Raw genomic sequence first — 23,251 nt, 5'->3', positions numbered from 1 at the left:
CCCTGCTGCAGCACCCATCACCCTCCCATAGCCACAGAGGGCTCACACCCCTCCCGTGCCTATGTGTGCAAGGAAGCTCGCTGACGGCAGCAGGGTTATTCTATCAAGAAGTAAATGGCCAAAGCAGCAGCGAAAGCACAGGGGAGGAAGTCCTTGTTTTTGCATCACTTGCTACAGTCGCTCTATGCACGGTGCTCTGCAGCACTCCCAAGGCAGCAACCAAGGCAGCCTGGGCCGGGGGGGCGTTACGGAGTTTTCTATACATTCAGTAGCACATGCTGTTTGCGACACTAGAATCAGACACTTCACCTCATAGTTTCCACGTTCGGGTTGTTCTCCCCTCGAAAGAACTGATTGCTGCGGTCAGTCCTCACGACGTCTTTATCTACTGTGAACTGTACTTTACGCCAAAAATCCTTCTGTTCATCTGGAGTCATTGAAAGCCTGGAAATTGAGCAGCAACAGGAGTACGTTGCCAAGAGAGACATATGATTGCCACAAGGAACAAAAAGCTTCATTTCAGCTTTAGTTTGCAGAGAAAAACTAGTCCTGTACAGAGTTTTCTCATCACCTGAAAAACAGACAAGCAGGTCTGTCCAGAACAGCAGATTTTCTGTCCAAACAGATTCCTAGAAGGAGCCTCCTGGGTTATAAATGGGATGACATGATGTGTTTTCTGCGATAAACTCTACTTGAGAAGCAGTCGGACTCTGCTCTCCACTGCTCCTTGTGGGTGGCACACCAGAACTCATCACTCTGTTTTGATTGTCATAGAATCATAGAATCATAGAATTGTCAGGGTTGGAAGGGACCCTAAAGATCACCCAGTTCCAACCCCCCCTGCCCTGGGCAGGGACACCTCCCACTAGATCAGGTTGCTCAGAGCCCCGTCCAGCCTGGCCTTGAACCCCTCCAGGGATGGGGCTTCCACCACCTCTCTGGGCAACCTGTTCCAGTGTCTCACCACCCTCATGGTGAAGAGCTTCTTTCCAACGTCCAGTCTGAATCGACCCGTCTCTAGTTTTAATCCATTCCCTCTGGTCCTACCGTTACCCGACATCCTAAAAAGTCCCTCCCCAGCTTTCTTGTAGGCCCCCTTAAGATACTGGTAGGCCACTAGAAGGTCTCCTTGGAGCCTTCTTTTCTCCAGACTGAACAACCCCAACTCTCTCAGTCTGTCCTCATAGGAGAGGTGCTCCAGCCCTCTGATCATCCTCAGGGCCCTTCTCTGGACACGTTCCAGCATGTCCATATCTTTCTTGTAGTAGGGGCTCCAGAACTGGACGCAGTACTCCAGGTAGGGTCTCACGAGAGTGGAGTAGACGGGGAGAATCACCTCCCTCGACCTGCTGGCCACACTTGTCCTGATGCAGCCCAGGATACGACTGGCTTTCTGGGCTGCTAGCGTGCACTGATGGCTCATGTTGAGCCTGTCGTCCACCAGCCCCCCCAAGTCCTTTTCTTCAGGGCTGCTCTCAAGCCAGTCACTGCCCAGCCTATATCGATGCTTGGGATTTATTAATTTGTAATCCTATTGATTAGGATTGTCTCCTAATTAATAATACTACTGTCCCTCTCTAGCTTAGATGTACCCACAACCAGTTTACAACATACAGTTCTTGCAGTAATGATTTCCTTGAATTAGATATCCCATCTTCTTCCCTATTTTTATATCCATAAATAAAGAAATTTAAGATCCCGTTTTCACCTTCGGTGTTCTAAACGAAGCACGCTAAGCTTGTAGTCTCGCCTGTGAGATAAGTTTCCCTGCGTGGTACTGCCAAGCCTGTTTCCAGACCCCAGGTAAGATAACACTTGAGCTGTATGGCAGTAGCTGCACCCCTCGGGAGGTCAGCAGTGCCCGACACACGTCCTTCACCACCTCTCGCTTCTCCACTCCCATCAGCTTCTCCTGAAGCCAAGGAGGCAGAGACTCCGTACCTCCCCAGCGGCATCACTGCCGCCTCAGGCCTGGGGAGAGACGAGCAGGGGAGGGCGACGCTGCTCCGTTACCTTTTCTCCTGGATCTCAAAGTACTCTTTCCTCTTCTGCAGCCTCAGTGCCTCCCTCTCTTCAGAGGTGGACTCGTAGCTGTAGTAGTGCAGCAGAAAGGGCCACACCTCCCCACGGATGGAAATATCAATCCCGCCAAAGAAAATGGCCTGGAAGAAGGAGCAAAAGTTATGACTGGTACAGTTTTAACGTTCCCCAAAACAGCAACAAGAAACTGGCCGCTACTATGCTTTGGTGGCTTTGCAGTTCTTTCCTGACAAGTGACGCCTTGATTCAAGCTCCTGCAATTTGCACATGTTTAGAGGGAAAGTGCTGGCCTTCTATTCCCAGACGAGACACAAATCGGGCTCATTTCAATGTCAATAACCCCCCCTGGAGAGGCTCTATGATTAACGTGTCGTTCTCATGTCACGGCTTAATCCCCAATCTTGGAGACACTGCATTTCACTGCAAACTTCTCTCTCAAGACCTGGACCCAGTGCTCCCCTGCAAGCCCTGCATTATTCCATACAGAAATCTCGATTTTCTTTTTTTTCTTTGATTTGTTCACACTGCATTTTGCAAACACGCCTAGCACCGGACAATTTGGTTTACTAATTCCAACCATCAGGAGATGCCGGACAGCTCATCCTCCTCAGTCAGGGAGATGCTCTACCACCCTGCCCGTAGCAGACTCATCTGCAGTCCCAGCAAGACCTCCAGCCAAGACTCATACGCCAGCCTTTATACTCTCAAGCACCCAGTTCTTGCCCCCAGCATGAAAGCAATCTCTTGCAGCGTCCACCTGGGACTCGCAGTGCGCGGGTAAAGCCCGCAGCAGCCCCCCTCTCACCTTCTGCAGCTTGTACTCCTCTTCCACCTGCCCGGCTTCGTTCAGGTGGTGGAGCCAGGCAGACACATCCAGACGCTTGTACGTGTTCTCCTCGGGGTGGGTCTCCGAGGAGGGCAGCTTGGGACGGCGGATGGAGAACTGCATACAGGTTTTCTCATCGGTAAGCTGCTGAACGGGAGAAAACAAAACAAAAAACTGGAGGCAGGAGCCAGAGGCGGCAGCAGAGTATGAAACCCAGCAATTTGCAGAGCAGGAAAACCTTTTTGCACGGTTCGCGTAGGATTAAGCACTGAGGTGCCGCACTTGGGGAGGTTTTTTTTTTAAATTCCAACCATTACAATAGCAAGAGTGATTAGAATAATTAAAAATCTGAGTACCACAAAACAGCTTCATCTTAAAAAAAAATTGTTTCCGTTCCTCCCCCAATCTTATCCCTGACCTGAAACTGAATTAATGCTGCTTACAGCAAAACTTCACCCTGCCAGGAATGCCTGCAATAAATTACATATGATTGGCCATATACAAAGGGATTGCTGTTAGGCAAGCAGGGAACTGCACTGCCAGGCTCTCTAAGGGCACTCATGATCCCAGTGCAAGACTGCAGCTGACATTTAATTTAAAAATCAAAGGTTGTTCAATGCAAAAAGTGAGCCCATGCGACCATAATAAGAAAAGCAGCAGGGGGCTCTGTGGGAAGGATGGAAATTTAAAAATCACTGTTTCTAATAAGCACATACAGTATCTTAAACAGATAATTAAAGAGCTCTTATCACATTTGTATGTAGATTGAACAAAATATGGCAAGATGCCTTGTCAAAACATTTTCCAATGCAGTGTGCTACGCTTCACAAAATGGATGAAAGACTCTGACAGAATTTCAGACCTACCACTGCAGATTTCCCCGCCACCTTACACGCCTAAAGCGCGGTACTGACCTGTCGGGTTACCACGTCCAGCAAAACAACTACCTAAGCAAGTCCTCTGGATTATCTGCCCCCATATTCCACAGGCGGAACAGGAATGGATGGGGATAAGCAAGTACAACAGAGACCTCGCGTCCGACTCACGGCTGCATCCTAAACAACATCCAGCTCACTGTAACTGTCTGCCTGACTTGGTGACGTGAACTCATCGCTTCATTTCTCCAACACACTCCCCCGGCTGAAAACCTCAGTGCTGAAGCACCTGCTGGAAAACCCTCTTTGCCCCATGAACCCCGCTCGGGTACCTGGTCCTTGAGATGGGTCTCTGTGCAGTACTTCCATTGCTGAAACACCTCGGACAGTTTATCCAGGCCACCATGGTGAAAATGGAAGATCTTGTATTGGCTCTCCCTGCTGGCAACAACCAGTTGTCCACAGGTGCATGCCTCATCACTGCAGGCAAAACAACGGAGGAGAACAACCTGCATTTATTGCCCAGGATAACGAGAGGCCCAGCGGGGAGGGGAACATCAGATGAGAGAGTGAGGACAGCAAATTACAAAGAAGTGTACCATCCAGTTGTCCCTTAAAACAGAGTGCAGAAGTAATGTTACAGCTCTGGACAAGGCCATAGTGATCCTCATTTCCTCCAACAAGCTCCACTCCTGCCCAGTAACAGCACTTCTTAGCCTTCCATCACATGAAGGAATTAAATTTAGTCTTCCCTGTGGAAAACCCCCCCAGAAGTCTACCCCAGCAACATTAACGCAGCACGCAAAGTCAGCTCCTAGAGATGAGCAGACTTGGTTGCATGTAGCATTGCCTAAAGAAGCAGGGAATGGGAGAGAAAAGAGGGAGGAAGAATGTTTTTAGTAACTTTTGTAATAATTTGAAAGATAATTGAAGAGGTTAAGAGCAGCAAGACCCTAGAGGAACCCTGGTGAGGGGCAGGCAAGGGAGAAGGTACCATAGGTAGAGATGTTTTCCACACCTCCAGGTTATTTTAAACATTTTGGGTAAGATAGCTAAGAGCAACCTTTACCTTACTAGGGAAAAAAATCTTTTAGGCCCCATAACTGTAATTCAGAGGCTCTCCTGGGGAAGGCTGACACTCGCTTTCCTGGAGACAACCATTAGGGAAAGACTTCCAAGGAGGACTGCAGAAGCCATCTGTCTCCACAGCCCAGTGTGCGCTGATCCAGAGCACACACAAATCTCACACACACCAATACATTACCTAAAGAAGAGGCGAAGGGATCTCATTTGTCCCAGGTCCACTCTGAAGACACCACAGACCTGCTCGAGGGCAAATACTTTCTGCTGTTCATCCCATCTGGTGCTCTGCGTTGGCCCATTATTCTCCTGGAACTGGGCACTGGTGTCGAGGCTGGAGGCAGAGCTGGTGGAGCAGGTCAGGCGATTGTCACACGTGTCCCTGCAGACAAGAGCGCGGAGGAAGAAAGCCCCGCAAGACCATCAGCCAAAGGCTGCAGTTACATGTAATAACCACAAACGCTCCAAGTTAAAAATCCTTTGACAGAGCTCTGAAATTGGAATTCAGTGCAGGTCTAAGGAGTCAATAACCAACAGCTCATATAAGAGATTAAATTATTTTTTTATTGAAATTCCCTACCATCCCAAAAAAGCATCCTATTTTCGCCTGTTCCTGAATTCCACATGGAACTGGGGAGAGCAAAAACCGTTCCTCAAAACACTGACTTTTGAGAAGGCAAAATTATGACGCCCAGTGTGGGAACAGCCCAGACTGCTCCGCAGAACGGCCCGGCCTGGGTCCATCGGCACAGCCCCTGCTCCATCGGCGCAGCTCAAGGACCAGCCGGGGGCACTTCCCTGCCCTCCAACCCATGCCACAGAGCCCTGAGCTGCAGGACCCCTTCAAACCATTATGCCTCTGGGACAGACAACCCCTTGGGATGGAAAACCCCTTGGGCCACTCAAAGAACTTGACTGCTCGCCAGGCTGCTCCAGCAGCACTGCGTGAACAACTTCTGAAGGCAGAAACTTCTTGTCCCACTGCTTGAGCAACCCTCTCCGCGCACAGCTCAGCTGCTCCGCGCCCGGCCGGGGACAAGAGCAGCGAGCGCATTGCGACGGCAGCACTGAGCAGGGATCCCATCTGCCAAATTCCCACTGTGACGAGTAAGATCCAAAGACATTTCCCCTGAACTCAAGTTTCTCATTACGCCTTTGCAAGTGGACCTGACAAGCCTGGATTCGTGTGTATAAACTTCAGACAAATGGTTTCCGTTTGCAATCTTGAAACTTCGGAGACTTAAGGAGTGGGAAATTACACATGAGCTCTTTAACACACTGCGAAGTAGAGAAAGTGAACCCAACCGTTTTCCAATACGCTAGGAGCTCACTGTGCCCCAGATATTTATCTTTAAGAGTAAACTGAGTCCAGATCAAAAAAAAACACACGCCCATCACTAGCCCTGATCCCAAAAGAAAAATATCACTGCTTTGAGAATTAAGTGAATCTGAAACTGTGACCCCTTGATTCTTAAAAAGGCCAATACATGTGAACAATCTCAGCGCAAGCTCTGAATGGGTTCCGCTGTGAAATCAGGGTTTGCAAAACAAGGCAAGTAGCAGGTATAAAGACAGCCCCCTGCAATGCCACTTTATGCAATGTTTTCTAATCCGCTTATCTAACAATGTAGGCACTGAACGCTGAAAATCACACACTCAGCATGCATCTGCAGCACACCACATCAGTATGCTTTCCAAGCCTGGCTCCAGCGCCTCTTCCACAGGGACGAGCCTTATTTGCAGCATCTACCCACGGTTCAGGTCACTGCATTCCAATGGACAGGTCTCCGGACATCCCAGTTAGTTGTGGGTTAAATTTTTAGCCGAGCCCCTGCGAGCCGCCCAGTTCAAATGTATGACTCAAAACCTCAGCGCCCACACGCATGGGAAATAAATCCCTGAGCCCCCTTCTCTAGTTCTGCAGCGTTATGTAGATGAGACGAACTCTGCTTTACTTTCAGCTAAAACAGCGGCTTCGCCACTCTGTTCATGAAGTTCTGCTGCTCCATTTTTCTGAGAGAAAGCATCAAAGCAAAACTTACATCCAAGCCATTCAGAGGTTGAGGTCTTAGAAGTGACATGGCAACATCGCTATGTGAGCAGGGATCATACAACATACCCAAACTCGCTCAAAGAGGAACGAGCGGTTTTTCTAGGGTGGATGCTGGGATACTTCCAGTCTCACAAGCCCAGCTAGGCACCATCACCTGCACCTTGTGAATGTTTTCATTAAAACTGTACTGGCCTTTGTGAGAAATCAAGTGTTACTTTCCGATAAAGCTGCAAAATAGAAGGCTTTCCTAAAACACTCAGTATCTCATGTTAATGCAAAAGTAATAGGAGTCCTGGTACGAGACACTTGTGCTGGACTGCTTGCTTTGAGCAGCTGGTATTTATGGAGCAACACTTCGTAACAGCCACAGCTGGTTACACAGGATTTTCCTGGAAGAGATGACTCAAACTAGCTCAAAGACTAAGCAGAGGCAACCAATTTTCTATAACTCTTGCAAAGATGAGCTGGTCAGCACGACAAAGGGCTGGAAGAGGTGGTGGCTGTGAGGATCACTGTCCTGGGGTTCCCTTGTCATAGAGGCCAGCAAGCCCGTTCTTCAAGAGCATCACCTCAAACAACCACTGGCAGAGAGACGACTGCCAAGAAATTAGAGTTACCAGTAGAGCTGGGCAGGTTCGCTTTGACCCTGGGAATCATGTAGCTCCTCCGTACAGAACGCTGTTGCCAGCTGCAGCGCCTTCTGCTACGTAACCAAAATCTGCTTCAGATACACAAGCAGCTACCCACAAACACAGCCTGGAGAGCCCAGTCACCAACGTGCTGGCAACGTTCTCTTCTCTGGAAATGCCTCTTCAGGACAAATGTTTACAGTTCACATTTAGCCACTAGTTACAAGCTTGTACACGCATCCAACATACACAGAAGCAATCTGAAGCAACACGTGGAAGTGGATTTACCCTTTCTGGACAGCAAAAAGCCAGTGAGCGTAAGCACGGTGCCTCAGAGTGTGCAGCCCAGGGGAATTCCAGTGTTTTCATTGATGCGGAAGATGAAATCTGAAAGAGACATCGGTGCGTCCCGTGCCCTTCGAAGAGATCAATAAACATAGCATAGATGCAGACAGAGTGCCACCTCATACGTACTTAGGCACTGTGGAAATAAGAAAAAAACCTCACTGTGTTTAAAATTACTTTTTCCTGTATATATTGACTGAAAAAAAATTGAAATTATTCTAATCTGTTGGACTACTTTTAAAAACAATTTTAATATTGAGATCATTCTGTACTTAAGTAACAACAAGTAATACGGACAATGCTAATTTCATGGATTTTGGAGAGTCTTCTAACTAGGCACACAAGATACACAGATGCAAGGGCAGAATTCTCCAATTTATTATTTGTCAGACTTATATATGTTGGATAAGGAGTTTATACCAGAGTGCCCTGCAAAAGCAGGGAGCTGAAGCATTGCAAGGCAAATAGCTGGAGGAACATTCCAGAGAGACTTTGGGTTGTGGGATCCAGGAAAAACAGAGCTAGTATACAGCACTGCTCAGCAAAACAAGAGAACAAGTGCCATGCTCCACAGGAATAAAAGGGAGAGGGAAAAAATAATAAGGAGGATTAGCAAAACCCGAAGCAGGAAACCCACGGACACATTCATGATTCCACTTCATTCCCATTATTCTTTTGTCTCAAAATACACCTCATTCTTGCTGGTGAGTAAGACCCGGTGGTGATGTGTTTTCTCCACGCAACAATCAACCACAACAATCAACCATATCTACATTCCTCGGGCTTTTGTAGCGCCCAGGAAAGCGAGCGCCTGCGTGAGGCAGCCCCCGGCCTCCCACCGCTCTGGAGCTCTCGCCCCCAGTTCCGAGGGGGTCGGTATCTCCGCGAGCGAGACTCTCCACGCGCGGTGATGCAGTAATGGGGCCCGACTGATTGTTCGGTCAAAGCATTTGTACACACCTACAGCATACAGAGAGATAAAACCAATTATTATTTCTGTTATAGAGCCAGGGCAGAGACCTGCAACAATCACATGGGAAGACTATTTCAGCAACAAAGACCTAATAACTCATTTTATGACGTGATGTGACAAATGTAATTGTAAGAGGGAAAGGGGCTGAAGGTTATAGCCATGATGTGGCCATCACCTGAGCTGTCAGTGTGCACCACCCGCTTCCCAGAGAGCCTCCTGCAAGAGCCAAACCCTCCTCAGTTGGCTCCATCGCCATTGTTCCACAGCTCGCCTTGGCTAATAACACCCTTCCTTACAGCCACGCTACTCCTGAACGCTGGCTCGTGAAGCATCATTTACAGACAATAAGTATCATCATAATGTATGAGCATCCATGTAATGGGAATTACATGCCCCTTTTCCTCCCCAGGGGTCAGCATTTCTCTGTTTCTCCACTATTCCCCACTGGCACTGACCTTGTAGGTTCCTCTTCTTCCCAGCAAGGTGAAATAGCTCATGGCAGCATTGGCTGCCTAAAACGTCTAAGACAGAGTGTTTCAAATAAATAATCCACCAACAGAAGTTCAAAGCTATCCTGAAATGCCTAAAATTTTAGTGTAGCGACTGTACAAAGCGAGGCAATATCAGGCTGCTGCAACCCAAACCTATTGTTCTGATTAAAAAAAGTGTCCTTGGCGATATACATATATAATGAGTTGTGAAACATGCTGACTTCAGCGACATAGAAAAGGCGTGCAAAAGAAACAGACTGGCAACTTGGGATTAAAAAAAAATTTGTGGAAATATTTTTGCTCATTCTGAGTGGCGCTGCAGAGCTCTGGAAGGAGATCACGGGATGGCACCAGCTTCCAGAGCAGCAGCCTGGCAGAGCTACTTGCATCTGATCAGCACAGACGAGTCACCGGGTTAAGAATTGCGTTAAATTCACCCTTTGGCTGAAAATATTTGGAATTTGAAGTACCTTTGCCTCAGAGAGCCCTAACAGAACCAATTTACACTGACCTTGGTGAATAGGGTAAAGGTGCTGGCCAGTCTGGATGAAAGCCTAACCAGAATTTCTGAAATTAAATGTCTAAACATCCTCATGTGGAAATGTATCTGTATGTCTGCAAATACATGTGGAAACAAATCCAGCAAATCTTCCTATTTGTTGTGGAAACCTGTGAAAAACTGCCCAGGATGTTACAGTACAAAGTACACAAATGTCAACACAGACTTTCCAAAAGCTTGTTCCACAGGCTTCCCATTGATCTGTTTGCTTTCAAAACATAAATTTCCCCACGTTGAACTGCACTAAATGCTATTTAGTAGCTAATTAACTTTCTGTGCCGAAAACCTCCTGTAATTGCACTTCTTTCACCTTTTTTAGCCTGTGTCCTCCAGGGAACCCAAGCTGTCCTACGGCATTTGTTCTGCTCATTTCCATCTTGCAGGCACAAGTTCCTCCCCGACACCCGGCTGCCAATCACCGCTCCAGAGGTCACCGGAGACCAAATTAGGAGCACTCTGCTTCTGACGAACTTGCTTTGCTTAGCTTGCCGTAAAGGGAAAATAAAAGGTTATGAAAAATAATTGTATCCTTTCATGCTGGGCACCAGGAAGCAGATTCAACAGCGCTTCTGAAAGCCGGCGTATCATTGTTAGTCACTCTTCGTATTGTTAATGTTATTAACGAGATTCAAAGAACGAGCTGTTTACATCTTGAAAACAGTGGAAACCCTCCTCCCGTCCAGGGACGGAGCAGAAGGGGGTCCCCGCGCCTGGCCGGCAAACGCTACGGGGTGGCAGCAGCCCCGGCTCTCAGCTCCGGCCTCCGGCTGCCCCGGCAAGTTCACGACCAGGGACTGGGCTCTGAATGAACATCAGCTCTGCCAGCACAAGCCCGGCAAATAAAACATTTTAAGCCAATGAAACGAGGGACTCAAGGAAACCCGATTATGCAGCTTTGCCTTCTGATAAGTGTAATTGGTTTGTCCTTGAGAAATAAAGATCAAAACAATTTGTTATGCTTTCCGGGGCTGGTGCGATCCGCTTTTACAGCACCCCACCGCCTTTCCCACACAGTCGGGACACGCCACGTCCAGCCCTGCCGCCCGCTCGTCCCCCAGCGGAGCAGGGACAACCCATGCGGTGGCACGGGATGGCCCAGCTCAGCACCGTCCCAGCCAGCCGGGAGCCTGGCCACACTGCGGGCTTTGTTGCCCCGAAGCTGTTCCTCCCGGTCCCAGTGGCCCATGGGGAAGCCCAGCGATCTCAGCCAGAAACAGGGGGGGCTTTAGAAAAACAGCCCCGCTCCCCTCCGCAAGGCTCCCCCCAACTGCTGCCAACTAAACCGAAAGGAAAACAAAACAAACCCAGAATTCTTGAGTCAATTATTTTGAATGTAAATGGGAAGGGGAAAAAAAAAAAATCAGAAGTTTGTCATGAATCGATGTGTGTTTCAATCTCTTTTACCCGATCAAAGTGTGGAATGTGATACACACGCCCCCTCAGCGAAAGCACAAGCAATCTGTTTTTCCCAGCTGAGGCTTCCAGGCAGGTGGAGGCTACTGAGGAGAAACCCAGCAAGGTTCTTCTCTGGGACTTCTTGTTGCAGTGAGGTAGCGGGGGCAGAATTAGCAGTTCGATGCTTATGAATAAAATACACATAGCTCCCAGAAGCCAAACACAACAAATCATTTAGAGCCGAGCGTACGCTGCTCAACGATGCAAATGTTACCTTCGTTTTAAGGAAGGAAAATATTCCAAAAGCTGAATGGCAGATTTTCACAATCCATACAGAGAAGGGGCACCTCATGCCTAGGCTTTAGCTCATTAATAAATCAATCGAAATGCAACACTTAAAAAAAAAATTCCTTAGATGGAAAAAGTGATTTCTCAGCAAAGCTTGAAAAAGAATGTTTGCTTTTCGGCCTATTCCAGACTGGAAAAGGGGACCTTTCTTACCAGTGTTTATTTTATATTTAAAATTAATGGATTATTTTGCTTTTTTTCCCCTCTGTTCTATCCGTGCAAAAATAAAATTCTACACTAATTATGCTAATTACAATCAAGCCTTCAAAACGCTGGTCCCTTGAAAGCCCTGAAGATTACCTTTGTTCTTATATTCTTGGCTCTAAGCAATGAATTGGGAATTTCTGGGGGACTTTTTACTGACAGACAAAGTTAACCAACTCCCCGGACTCTGCGCTGCTCCTGACCCAGTGTGAGCCAAGCCAACACCACCCAGAGAGAATTTCACTGTTTCCACAATACAATGCGGATCTCCCAAGGGGAGAGCTTTCCTCAAGTAGCAGAAAAGGGAGAGGAAAAAGGAGAGCTGGCTAAAAGCATGTTTCAGAGTTATTGTAAATGCCTAATGCTGTTATAATTGCGCGGACCGAGCCAAGATGACAGAGACTATGCAGATTTATTTGCATATACTGTTGTACTTTTAGAGGGGACAGGCTATTTATTTTGACCCAGTTAACGCAATCCTTCCCTCACAAAGCTGTGGATACTCGCCAGGGACGTTTATCTCCCCTCTCGATTTGGATTCCTGGGCGTTACAATCGTATAAATAAGTAACAGAAGAAATGCAAGAATGTCATAGAATCATATCATAGAGTCATAGAATGGTTTAGGTTGGGGGGGACCTTAAAGACTACCCAGTCCCACCCCCCTGCCCTGAGCAGGGACACCTCCCAGCAGACCAGGTTGCTCCAAGCCCCGTCCAACCTGGCCTTGAACCCCTCCAGGGACGGGGCAGCCACAGCTTCTCTGGGCAGCCTGGGCCAGGGGCTCACCACCACCATAGTGAAAAATTTCTTCCTGAGATCTCATCTAAATCTACCCTCCTCTAGTTTGAAGCCATTACCCCTCGTCCTATTGCTCTACCCCCGATCCAGAGTCCCTCCCCATCTTTCCTGGAGCCCCTTTAGGGACTGGAAGGGGCTCTAAGGTCTCCCCAGAGCCTTCTCTTCTCCAGGCTGAACCCCCCCAGCTCTCTCAGCCTGTCCTCACAGCAGAGGGGCTCCAGCCCTCCCAGCATCTCCAGGGCCTCCTCTGGCTCCGCTCCAACAGCTCCGTGTCCTTCTGCTGTTGATGGCCCCAGAGCTGGAGGCAGCACTGCAGGGGGGGTCTCCCCAGAGAGGAGCAGAGGGGCAGAATCCCCCCCGCCTTGCCCTGCTGCCCCCGCTGCTGAGGATGCAGCCCAGGATTCAGGTGGCTTTCTGGGCTGCCAGAGCACATTGCGAGCTCACGTTGAGCTTCTCACCCACCAAACACGCCCCCAATATCCTGGGAAAAGGCCCTTTATTGCAAAACCCTCGAAGAAACCCACCTCTCTCCCTCTGCTCCTGCCACCCGCCCGCCCGGGATGAGGAGCCCCGCTCCCTTGGGAATACTGTGGTTCTCTGGGCTGTCATTTTTTGTAGATTATCCTGTTTCATTGCGATTCCATACGGCTGGCGAGCAGTGGCCGTGGCGACCGGTCGCGCCGCTGGGTAGAGCGCGCCCCCTGGCGGCCGCGACCGCGGCCGCCAGGGGGCGCGCTCTACCCAGCGGCGCGAGCGGTCGCCCCACGGCGACCACTCGCCCACGGCCACGGACCCGCGAGTTTAGAGCTTCCCCGTCCTCCTAAGCAAACCCGAACCTGGGGGAGGGTTCCTCGCTGTTTCTCCATGGCTCCCCTGCCCGTGAGGTCTCGTTCCTGGGCGTCACCTGCTCTGATCATCAAATTATTAATGTTCTCGCTGTTTAAATATTTATAGAGAATCATGGAATCATTGAATGGTTTGGGTGGGAAAGGACCTTAAAGACCATCCAGTTCCAACCCCCCTGCCCTGGGCAGGGGCACCTCCCACCAGACCAGGTTGCTCCAAGCCCCGTCCAACCTGGCCTTGAACCCCTCCAGGGATGGGGCAGCCACAGCTTCTCTGGGCAACCTGGGCCAGGGGCTCACCACCCTCACAGCAAAGAATTTCTTCCTCAGATCTCATCTAAAATGGCCATCTTTCAGTTTAAACCAAGATAGAGCTGTATGCCTCTGCAACCTCTTGGATCTGTCCAACCTTCTCAGCTTTGCATCCAGTAACGACTTCTCCCAAGTAACAGGCGATAGATGGCCTCAGGTTGCACCAGGAGAGGTTTAAGATGGATATTTGGAAAAATTTCTTCACCAAAAGGGTTATCAAGCATTGGAACAGGCTGCCCAGGGAAGTGGTTGAATTGCCATCCCTGAAGGTATTTAAAAGCCGGGCAGACATGGTGCTGAGGGACGTTGTTTAGTGGTGGATTTTGTCAGTGTTAGGTTGATGGTTGGACTCAATGATCTTAAAGGTCCCCTCCAACCTAGACAATTCTATGATTCTGTGATCTATTCTATGACTTTAATTGATTACACAGCATTGCTGACAGCAAATAGCTAAGGCCAGCTCCTCTTTCCAGGACACAGCTCCGTGCAGACCTCCTGAAAGTTCTGCCTAAGATGGATTCTACACCTACCCCATGACTCGGAGAGAAGGGAAAAAGGACTGTCCTTATGATGGAAGAAGAATTTGGGGATATTGTTTTCCTGGGCACTGGTTTGGGTACAAGTGGAATTAGGTGCTTTGGTGTCTTACATCATAAATCGCACTAATTCGGGCAAGGTCGTGGGGAATGGGAGCCTGAACCAGAAGCAGCAAGGCACCCCATGCACTCATCGCCAAGGCTGAAATCATCAAATGTAAGGTAGCATGACACAAGATGCTGCAAGAAGTTACAGGAGATTTTGGTTCTAACAATATAATCACTTCTGTTACAGCAGCGATGAATTCCCAATCTCTTGATGACTCCAGAGCTCCTGCCAGTTCACACTAATTTCAGCTCATTTCCCTTATAATTTTGCCTCCTGTTTATTCTGCAGAGGTCTGAGTGGCACTAAGCCTCTCAGGTGAGCTGCCAAAATAACATGATGCAACACCGTGCGCTCTGTTACCACCCGCTCCTGCAGCTGCTGCCACCCTCCGTAACACTGCGCCTCCGCTCCCTCGTGAGAGGGTAATTTACTGATTAACTCCCTGGGAAGAGGCTTAACAACAGGATGTGCAACACATCTGTAAAAATTGCATCAACTGCGACACCAAAGGAGTTTTTCCTTGTGTTGTGTGCTTTGCCTTGACTGTCTGCAATAGTCCTGTTGTGTGATTTCATGTCTGCTGAAGAACATGAGAACTGTACCATTGGTTAGCGCCATTATGAAAACGTTTCATTATTTTTATTACTGGTTGCTAAAATGATCACTTCCTTATGAAAGAGGTTTCCTTCTTGCTTTGATGCCCGTGACCACGTTGGTCACATCGTTTCTACTTGTCCTTCAAAGCAAGTGCTGTGGATGCTGAGCTGGCGCCTAGTCCATCACCTGCATGACCATTCGCAGAGCTCCAGCCTCTGGCCAGATGTTGCGCCAAGCTCCACTCATACGATTCCACCACTGAGGCTTCTTGGTCCAAATTCTGCCTGTATCGACCACCATCCCAACCTGAAGTTAGTGAAGGAACCAACGCCAGCATTTCTTTGTCCTCTTCAGCATTTTTATATGGTGCTCATCATGTAAGAGCAACTGCAGTTTATTACCGAAGTGAAAAGCCTTTAGCAGCCCAACCACCCATTGCCAGGGAAAGCTCCTGTTAACCCAGGATCACTCTGTCACGGCACAAAAAAACCCCAGCAACCCCACTTACAGAGCACTAAGTGCCTCTGCAACCGATTGGTATAGATCTGATGTCATGGTCAGTTAAAATAACTTCAGAAGCATTGGTTGAAAGATATTATATAGGTGTCGGATGCTATTTGGTCGCCAGGATGTAACAAAAGGCTTTTAGTTTCACTTTACTGATGGGGGAAATGGAAGCTGAGTAATTTAGCAGGGCGGCAACAAACCAAAGCTGGGTCTAGAGTACAGTTGTCCTGAATTAGTGTCCTTCAGACCACAAGGCAAATGTTTCCTGACAGACAGCAAACAACGGTGACAGGGGAGAAAAGGAATAGAATGGAATGATTTGATTTCCAGTATCCCTCCTTTCCCACAGAAAAGCAGTCAATGACAAAGCCACTATCAATATAGGCATTTCCCACATGAGCTACCCCCCTGCAGGAACCACGTGCTATGAGCGGAAAGGGGCCCCCAAAGTTAACAAGGACACAAACCCCAGAAGAGTGAAGCCCCCTTTCCCTGAGAGATGAGTGCACTGTGCAGAAGAAGTGCCAGGCTCCTCTAAAAAGAGAAGGAAGAATGTGTATGCTGGTGGATGGGACACTCCCCTAGCTCCTAGCCTGAGGAACTGTGTAAATGGGAGGAAAGCATCGATCGCTGCATGGGATCCCTGGCAGCCTGTCAAACCGAGAAGCACAGAGGGGAAAAAAACCCCAAAAAACAATGGATACGTTTTTATTTCCTTATGTTCTACAAGGCGAATTGTTGACTTAAAATGACTGACTTATTGTGTAACTCGAGCACTCTCAAGCCCACCTCCCTTCTTCCTCCCTGTCCCTGTTCTGCACACACCAGTACGTGCCTGTTGGCTCCCTCCTGCCCAGGAGGCCAGGCCACCTCCTCAGGGGACGCTCCAAGAGGCACGCAGGACCTGTGCCTCCTGGTCATACGGATATTTCGGCAAGCAGGTTGCTGAGCCCCTGACCTCACCCGATCCAAGTCTGCGTGTACGTCCTAATTCTTCCACAATGTCACATTTTTCCATTTCTGATGATATCTAATTGCCCAGAAAGAAAGATGGCTGGACTGAAACACCCATGCAGAGCATTGCTTCAGCTTCGGAGACAACCACGGGGAAAAGCAAACTCCTCTTTACAACCGCTCCCCAGTGCAGAGGGAAATAACCAGAAACATTCGTTCCTCTTTGCAGGGAGGAGGTGGTGACCGGGGGGTAGGGAGGGAAAAGAGTTGAAACAATCTGCCAGCAGCACAAACTTTGTTCACACTCCAATTCTGGCTCAGATGGGAAGCAGCCAGCAGAAAAAAAACCCCAACCTTAAGAAACAAGGAAGCTGTTCTCATGCTTGTAGTGACTTCTGAAACAGCATCCCCCGCCCCCCAAACGCTGGGATGAACGCAGGAAATAAGAGCATGCTTTTCGACAAGACTTGTGCAAAGTATTCTGTGCAAAATTTTCAACTCAAACAGCTTGTAAGATCCTGCAGATATCACGCAAGGGGGCTCTAAGGGGAAGAACAAATTGGCATAAAAAATGGACACACTGGACAAAAGCCTTTCAAGTCTGAAGTCTCAAACAATGAAAGGTCTGTTTTATTAATCTGCTGCAAATTATGAGTGCTGCATACACTGTACAAGGCTTCCAGACTGGTGCCAGAGGAGTTAAAAAAAAAAAAGAAAGAAGAAAAGTCTACCAGGAGCAGGGTGTTTGCAAAGCCTGTACCCGTCTGGAGCTGCTGGGGCTCAGCAGCAGCAAGGAAGCCGGCAGAGGGCTCGCCCGAGCCAGGCTGCCGAACAGCGGGGAAATGCTGCAGGAATTCACAGGCAAGGGAGCGAAGATGCAATAAACTCTATTTCCTTCCTTCCCTGATGCTATTAGCAGCTCAGAGTGTAAGTGTTGCAAAACAGTTAAACCGCAAGGCTCCTTGCCCGTGGCACCCTGCTGCGCCAGCTCCTCGCCAGGGGCACGCCGTTGGGCTGCTGGACACCCCTGCCAGCACATGGCCTCAGGGCCAAGGTCTGGGATTTCCGCAGGATGAGCCCAACCTCCTGGCTGTCAGCACTTAGGACATTATTCTGAACGTGCCCCTCACTACCCCCGCACCTAACCACTAAACCTGTTCTAACCACTATGGATGGACCTGCTGGAGCAGGGCCAGAGGAGACCCCGGAGATGCTGGGAGGGCTGGAGCCCCTCTGCTGTGAGGACAGGCTGAGAGAGCTGGGGGGGTTCAGCCTGGAGAAGAGAAGGCTCTGGGGAGACCTTTGAGCCCCTTCCAGTACCAAAAGGGGCTCCAGGAAAGCCAGGGAGGGACTCTGGATCAGGGAGGGGAGCCATAGGATGAGGGGCAATGGTTTTAAGCTGAAAGAGGGGAGATTTCGATGAGATCTGAGGAAGAAATTCTTTGCTGTGAGGGTGGTGAGCCCCTGGCCCAGGCTGCCCAGAGAAGCTGTGGCTGCCCCATCCCTGGAGGGGTTCAAGGCCAGGTTGGACAGAGCTTGGAGCAACCTGGTCTGGTGGGAGGTGTCCCTGCCCAGGGCAGGGGGGTTGGAACAAGATGATCTTCAAGGTCTCTTCCAACCCAAACCACTCTGTGATTCTAAAGTGGGGATAATGACCCCTTACTCAGGGTGTGTGGGTGAATGGAGCCACAGCTGAGGCCACAGCTTCCCCACAAACATACTGCAAGACAGGAATGTTTTTCCTTTAAGAATCTTACTGTTGGAACTCAGAAATGTTCACAGGATTATACCTTATTTACAAAAAAAATGCTTAACCCCCCCCCCCAACTTCCTTTTTTTCAGGGTGATAGAGACAGGCCAAACACACAGATTCTCAGTGCTGCTTCCAGGAAAAAAAAATTACACCCCTTAAACAAACCGAGGCTTTGGTTACAGTGGATTTGGGGGGTTTCTGTTTTTTAATTCAAGGCCAAGAAATTTCTAAACAACACGACATTCCCTGACAGTGTATGCAACTAAAGTTTCAACCCCTGAGCCATAGCCCAGTGCTAGAACACAATCTGAAAGGGACAAATTGCCTAGGAACCAAGAAAATAAAGTCAGTTATTAGGAATGATATTTAATCATGCAAAGGCCTCTCTGTAAAATTTTTTCAAGGTGTGTTTCATGACATTTATAGTTTCCAAAGTTTGCTACATTCCTATTAACAGTTGTCAAATAGGACTGTCAGGCGTCATATCTAGAACGCTAAAAAACGTCACTGTCAAATGGATGTTGTTCACGACAATTTGGAAACCAAAGGCCCACCCTGGGCACCCTGCAGCTGCTTTGCAAGCCCCCCTGCAGCTAGAGGAGAGCTGTGGTGGGACAGGACGTGATGGGATGGGACAGGACAGGACGGGACGGGACAGCTGTGTTTGGCCTGGCCAAGGTGCTCCTCAAACCGCTGCCCATCCAGCTGCTGCAGAGCTCAAGCCCAGAAACCCCTGTGAGCTCGCAGCTAATGGGAAGCATGCTGCTAGGACACTTATCAACTGCAAAGCTGATACAAAGTCCAAGATCACCCCACTGAAGTGTTTCAAAATATCCAGAGAGAGAGAGTTAAACGGATTAGAATACTTCTTTCATAAACCTTGTTCTTCCTGGCATTCTCTGTGTTTGAGATTAGCCCAGAGATAAAATAAAGAGGCAAAATTTCTTCAAACGTCAAGACTTAATGTAGGCTGTACATTGCTGACAGGCACAAAGGAGAACTCGTTTTTCCTAATTTCAGGTGTAGTTTCAAAGTTGAGCTCTAGCCTGAAAATCAGTCCCGTGGTGCTGCATGAGCACAGCACACCCATCCACCCCAAGATGGAAACGAGTGACACGCTGCACAGAGCATCGACCGGAACGCCAGAAACATGCGTATCAATGCAGTGAGTGATACAGCTGTCCTCCTGCTCGTTACTCCTCTGCCAAGGTGCCTCCTTTCCCCTGCGGAGGGTTTACTGCAGATGCCATTGAGAAGCATTGACATTTAGATATGCCAGCATTGACTAAAATACCCAGGTTAGACATGCGAGAATTAATATTTATATGTCTTAATTGCGACCACTTTCTGAACACCAGCAAAACAAGCTCATACATGCAGACTTCATGTCAACACAGTGCCTTGCAGAGAGGCAGCCACAGCTCAGAGAAGTCAGACAGACACTTTGATGTGGCTCTCCACAAGAAGCAGCTAGCACATCTCCTCAGCAGCGCCAATTAGACCAACAAAGGACCTTTTTAATTTAGTAATGCTGCTTCCAGGGCTCAAGACAGTTCACCTGAAAGACCGTACATACACCGCCCTGAATGTCTGGGGCCAGGGTTCACTGAGCAGAAGCAGGACTGGCCGACAAACAATTTCCTGTAAATTACACAGGTGTCTGCAGTAAGTCTGAATCAAGACAGGATATTCAGCTCAATGCCACTGCAACGCTTCTCAGCTTCATAGAATCACAGAATAGTTTGGGTGGGAAAGGACATTTAAAGGCCATCTAGTCTCACCCCCTTGCCATGAGCCCGGACGTCTTCAATGAGATCAGTTCCTCAGAGCCCCATCGAACCTGGCCTGAAATGTTTCCAGGGATGGGGAATACACAGCTTCTCTGGGCAACCTGGGCCAGTGTCTCACCACCATCAGCATAAAACATTTCTTCCTTACATCTAGTCTGAACCTACCCTCCTTTAGTTTAAAGCTATTAACCCTTGTCCTACCACAACAGGCCCAGCTAAAAAGTCTGTCCCCATCTTTCCTGGAGCCCCTTGAGGTACTGAAAGGCTGCAATAACGTCTCCCCGGAGCCTCCTCTTCTCCAGGCTGAACCCCCCCAGCTCTCTCAGCCTGTCCTCACAGCAGAGGGGCTCCAGCCCTCCCAGCATCTCCGGGGCCTCCTCTGGCCCTACTCCAACAGCTTCGTGTCCTTCTGCTGTTGGTGGCCCCAGAGCTGGAGGCAGCACTGCGGGGGGGTCTCCCCAGAGTGGAGCAGAGGGGCAGAATCCCCCGCCTTGCCCTGCTGCCCCCACTGCTGGGGATGCAGTGCGGGATGCAGGGGCTCTCTGGGCTGCCAGTGCACATTGCCAGCTCATGGCCAGCTTTTCATCCACCAGTACCCCCGAGTCCTCCTCAGCAGGGCGGCTCTCCATCCCTCCATCCCCAGGCTGTGCTGATAGGGGGCTGCTCCGACCCAGGTGCGGGACCCTGCACTTGGCCTTGTTGAACCCCATGAGGTTCCCACGGACCCATTTCTACAGCCTGTCTGGGTCCCTCTGGATGGCATCCTGTCCCTCAGGCGTGTCAACCGCACCACGCAGCTTGGTGTCATCCACAAACTTGCTGAGGGTGCACTTGATCCCACTGTCTGTGTCATTGATGAAGATATTAAACAGTACTGGTCCCAATACACCACTTGTCACCGATCTCTATTTGGGCATTGAGCTGTTGACCACTACCCTCTGGATGCGACCATCCAACCAATTCCTCATCCACCAAACAGTTCACCCATCAAATCCATCTCTCTCCAATTTCCCTCAGCATCTCCAACCTCAGCAATGAGCACTCCAGCTATTTGCCCAGAAACTAGAGAAAAGGATGCACTCACCTGCTTTCATTATCCAGAAACACAGAACTACTGCTTTTCCCGAGGGCTTCGCTAATGGGAGAGAGGCAGAAGGGGGAAGAGAAGGCATCAGAATCAGAGTCAAACGTACTGTCCCTGCTCACATCATCAGCAGACAGCTCCAAGGAGCCCTCGTCCTCCCCTGGCTCTGGCCTGCAGTCCAGACCTTCCTCCACCGACAGCTCCGACCTGTTCTGCTCCTCCTGAGAACTGATTGTCGATAGGATTCCTGAGTCACTGCGGGCAGGCTGGGGGGACCGGCGGGTGCTGTCTGCTGCTGGGCAGCACTGGGAGAGCTTCTCCCCTTCTGAAGAGGGGGAGCTGATGTAAGCCACATCTTTCACAAGCTGTGACACAGTCAAGATGTCTTCTCCTTTCAGGATGACTGTCCCTCTCTGCTCGGTGGGGGAAGCCTGCCGGACAACACCGAAGCCCTGAGTGTGGCGGCCGCGTTTGCGGGGAGCTTTACGGACAGGGGAGCTCTCAGGAGTGATGTACCGCAGGGCTTCTTCATCCTGCCTCTGAATGCGGGAGTTCGGCACCCAGGCAAGGATAAGCGTGGTTCCAAGTAGCTCATCTTTCTCCATGTACAAGCACAAATAGCCTTCGAGAGAGCAAAGGAGCAGCCAGTTATGACACAGCTTTATTCTTGGGAAAATGCCAAAGCCTGAAATTTGCTCTTCCCCGTCTCCCCCCACTTCACTACCATTACACATGGGCAAAACAAACCCTTTTATTTACCAGGAAAGAATTCTGCTAAATGAATTGTAGAGTGCTCAACATTATCCAGTATTTACAAATAATTTCAAGTCTGCATATGCCTTTTGAATAGTCTAAATTCCCTCTGGCCTAAGTGGACACAGAAATGACATGCAAATACTTTAACTTCCTGGACAGATTACTAATAAAGAGTAAATTCTGAAATATGTTGCTACATGAAAAACTTCCATTGTTTGTTAGTTAAACAATTTCAAGTGCCAGCTAAACATTTCTTTCTCAAGAATATTTACCTTAGTGTAGCTAAAGGGCTACAATTTTAATGGAAAGCCAAAAGGAAAAAAGAGTTATGCGCACAAGAAGGGGAGCGTGGGTCAGTGTTCACAGAATAATTAGTTTTGTGAAGCCAAGCCAGTAGCCACAGCTCTCTTTGATGAAAACATGAAAGAGCACATTAACAGACGAGAATAGAGGGACAGCGCAGTATTTATGTTCATTTACTCCACTGCATGCAGCTACAATCAGGTTTTCTTTCTTTTCCCTCAATGGTTGTTGAGGCCACTCTAGCAACGACAGTTACAAGATGATACTTGGCTTCCCTGAACAACACACGTATTTGAAAGGGCGACAGAAGCTACCGTTCTCAAATGACAACTGTCCATCTTTGGGCAATACAAAAGGACTTACTAAAACAAGAAAATCCATGCTAGACCAGAAGAGGAAGGAGAAACATCATTAATTTTCCTACCAAAAGACGAGCTGATGGATCAGCTTGTGGATGGCTTTCCTTAGTCCTCCATAAGACTGCCTTGCCCTGCTCCCCACCGGCACCTCTTCATTCTTTAGAGCCCAAGGCGTAGAATTTGATACACACACACACCCCAGGAGAGAGAAAAAGAGTGAGTGAGCAGTGTCTGCAACACCCTATCACCTGGATGATGCTCCCCGATGCCTTGTAGCAGCTCAGGTGGATGGACGCAGACATTGTTCTTAGAGTAGATAATCTCCCCATCAAGTATGGAAGCTGGACTGCTGCCACCACCAGGATTCAAGGTCAGGAGGTCGGAAGCTTTGGAAGAGGCACGTCGGAGGAGTCGCCCCAGAGACATCGCCAAGGAAATGTTTCCATTATCTGCCAGCTTTAATCAGGAGCCGAATTCAGAAGATCTGCCAAGAAGGAGTAGAGAATAGTGTTAGAATAAATATAACAACAACACAGCATGTGCCTACCGCTGTCTGAGAAGGAGGAGGTCTCCCATCAATCCTAAAACTCAAGTAAAAGCCTCCAAATGCTCTGGATCTGTAAGATCACCACTACATTTTAAAGATGCTGAAGTACAGAATGATGGGATGTTTTTCTCTGCAACGGAGAAATATGAAGGCAGCAAAAAACCACATTTTAATAGTTACT

General features: G+C 48.9%; 1 protein-coding gene across 8 annotated transcripts in view; it reads right to left on the bottom strand.

The window, feature by feature from the left end:
• Nucleotides 1-23,251, bottom strand: part of TBC1D16 (TBC1 domain family member 16) — a 37,076-nt gene that overhangs the window by 7,246 nt on the left and 6,579 nt on the right. For 5 of the 8 annotated variants that reach the window (XM_063352002.1, XM_063351999.1, XM_063352001.1 and 2 more), the window contains 7 exons: nt 22,772-23,007; nt 21,106-21,727; nt 5,006-5,203; nt 4,074-4,221; nt 2,846-3,013; nt 2,014-2,162; nt 310-444 (listed from right to left, as the gene is read on the bottom strand). In XM_063352002.1, the coding sequence (XP_063208072.1) occupies nt 310-444; nt 2,014-2,162; nt 2,846-3,013; nt 4,074-4,221; nt 5,006-5,203; nt 21,106-21,727; nt 22,772-22,949 (1,598 nt within the window). In that variant the 5' untranslated portion in view covers nt 22,950-23,007. Of the gene's footprint in view, nt 1-309; nt 445-2,013; nt 2,163-2,845; nt 3,014-4,073; nt 4,222-5,005; nt 5,204-7,791; nt 7,978-21,105; nt 21,728-22,588; nt 22,741-22,771; nt 23,008-23,251 lie in introns of those variants that run through there. The other 3 variants (XM_063352006.1, XM_063352007.1, XM_063352008.1) reach the window with 3 other exon arrangements.

Source organism: Chroicocephalus ridibundus, chromosome 14, assembly GCF_963924245.1.
Source record: "Chroicocephalus ridibundus chromosome 14, bChrRid1.1, whole genome shotgun sequence".
Taxonomy (NCBI): domain Eukaryota; kingdom Metazoa; phylum Chordata; class Aves; order Charadriiformes; family Laridae; genus Chroicocephalus; species Chroicocephalus ridibundus.
This window is presented reverse-complemented; position numbering and strand designations above follow the sequence as displayed.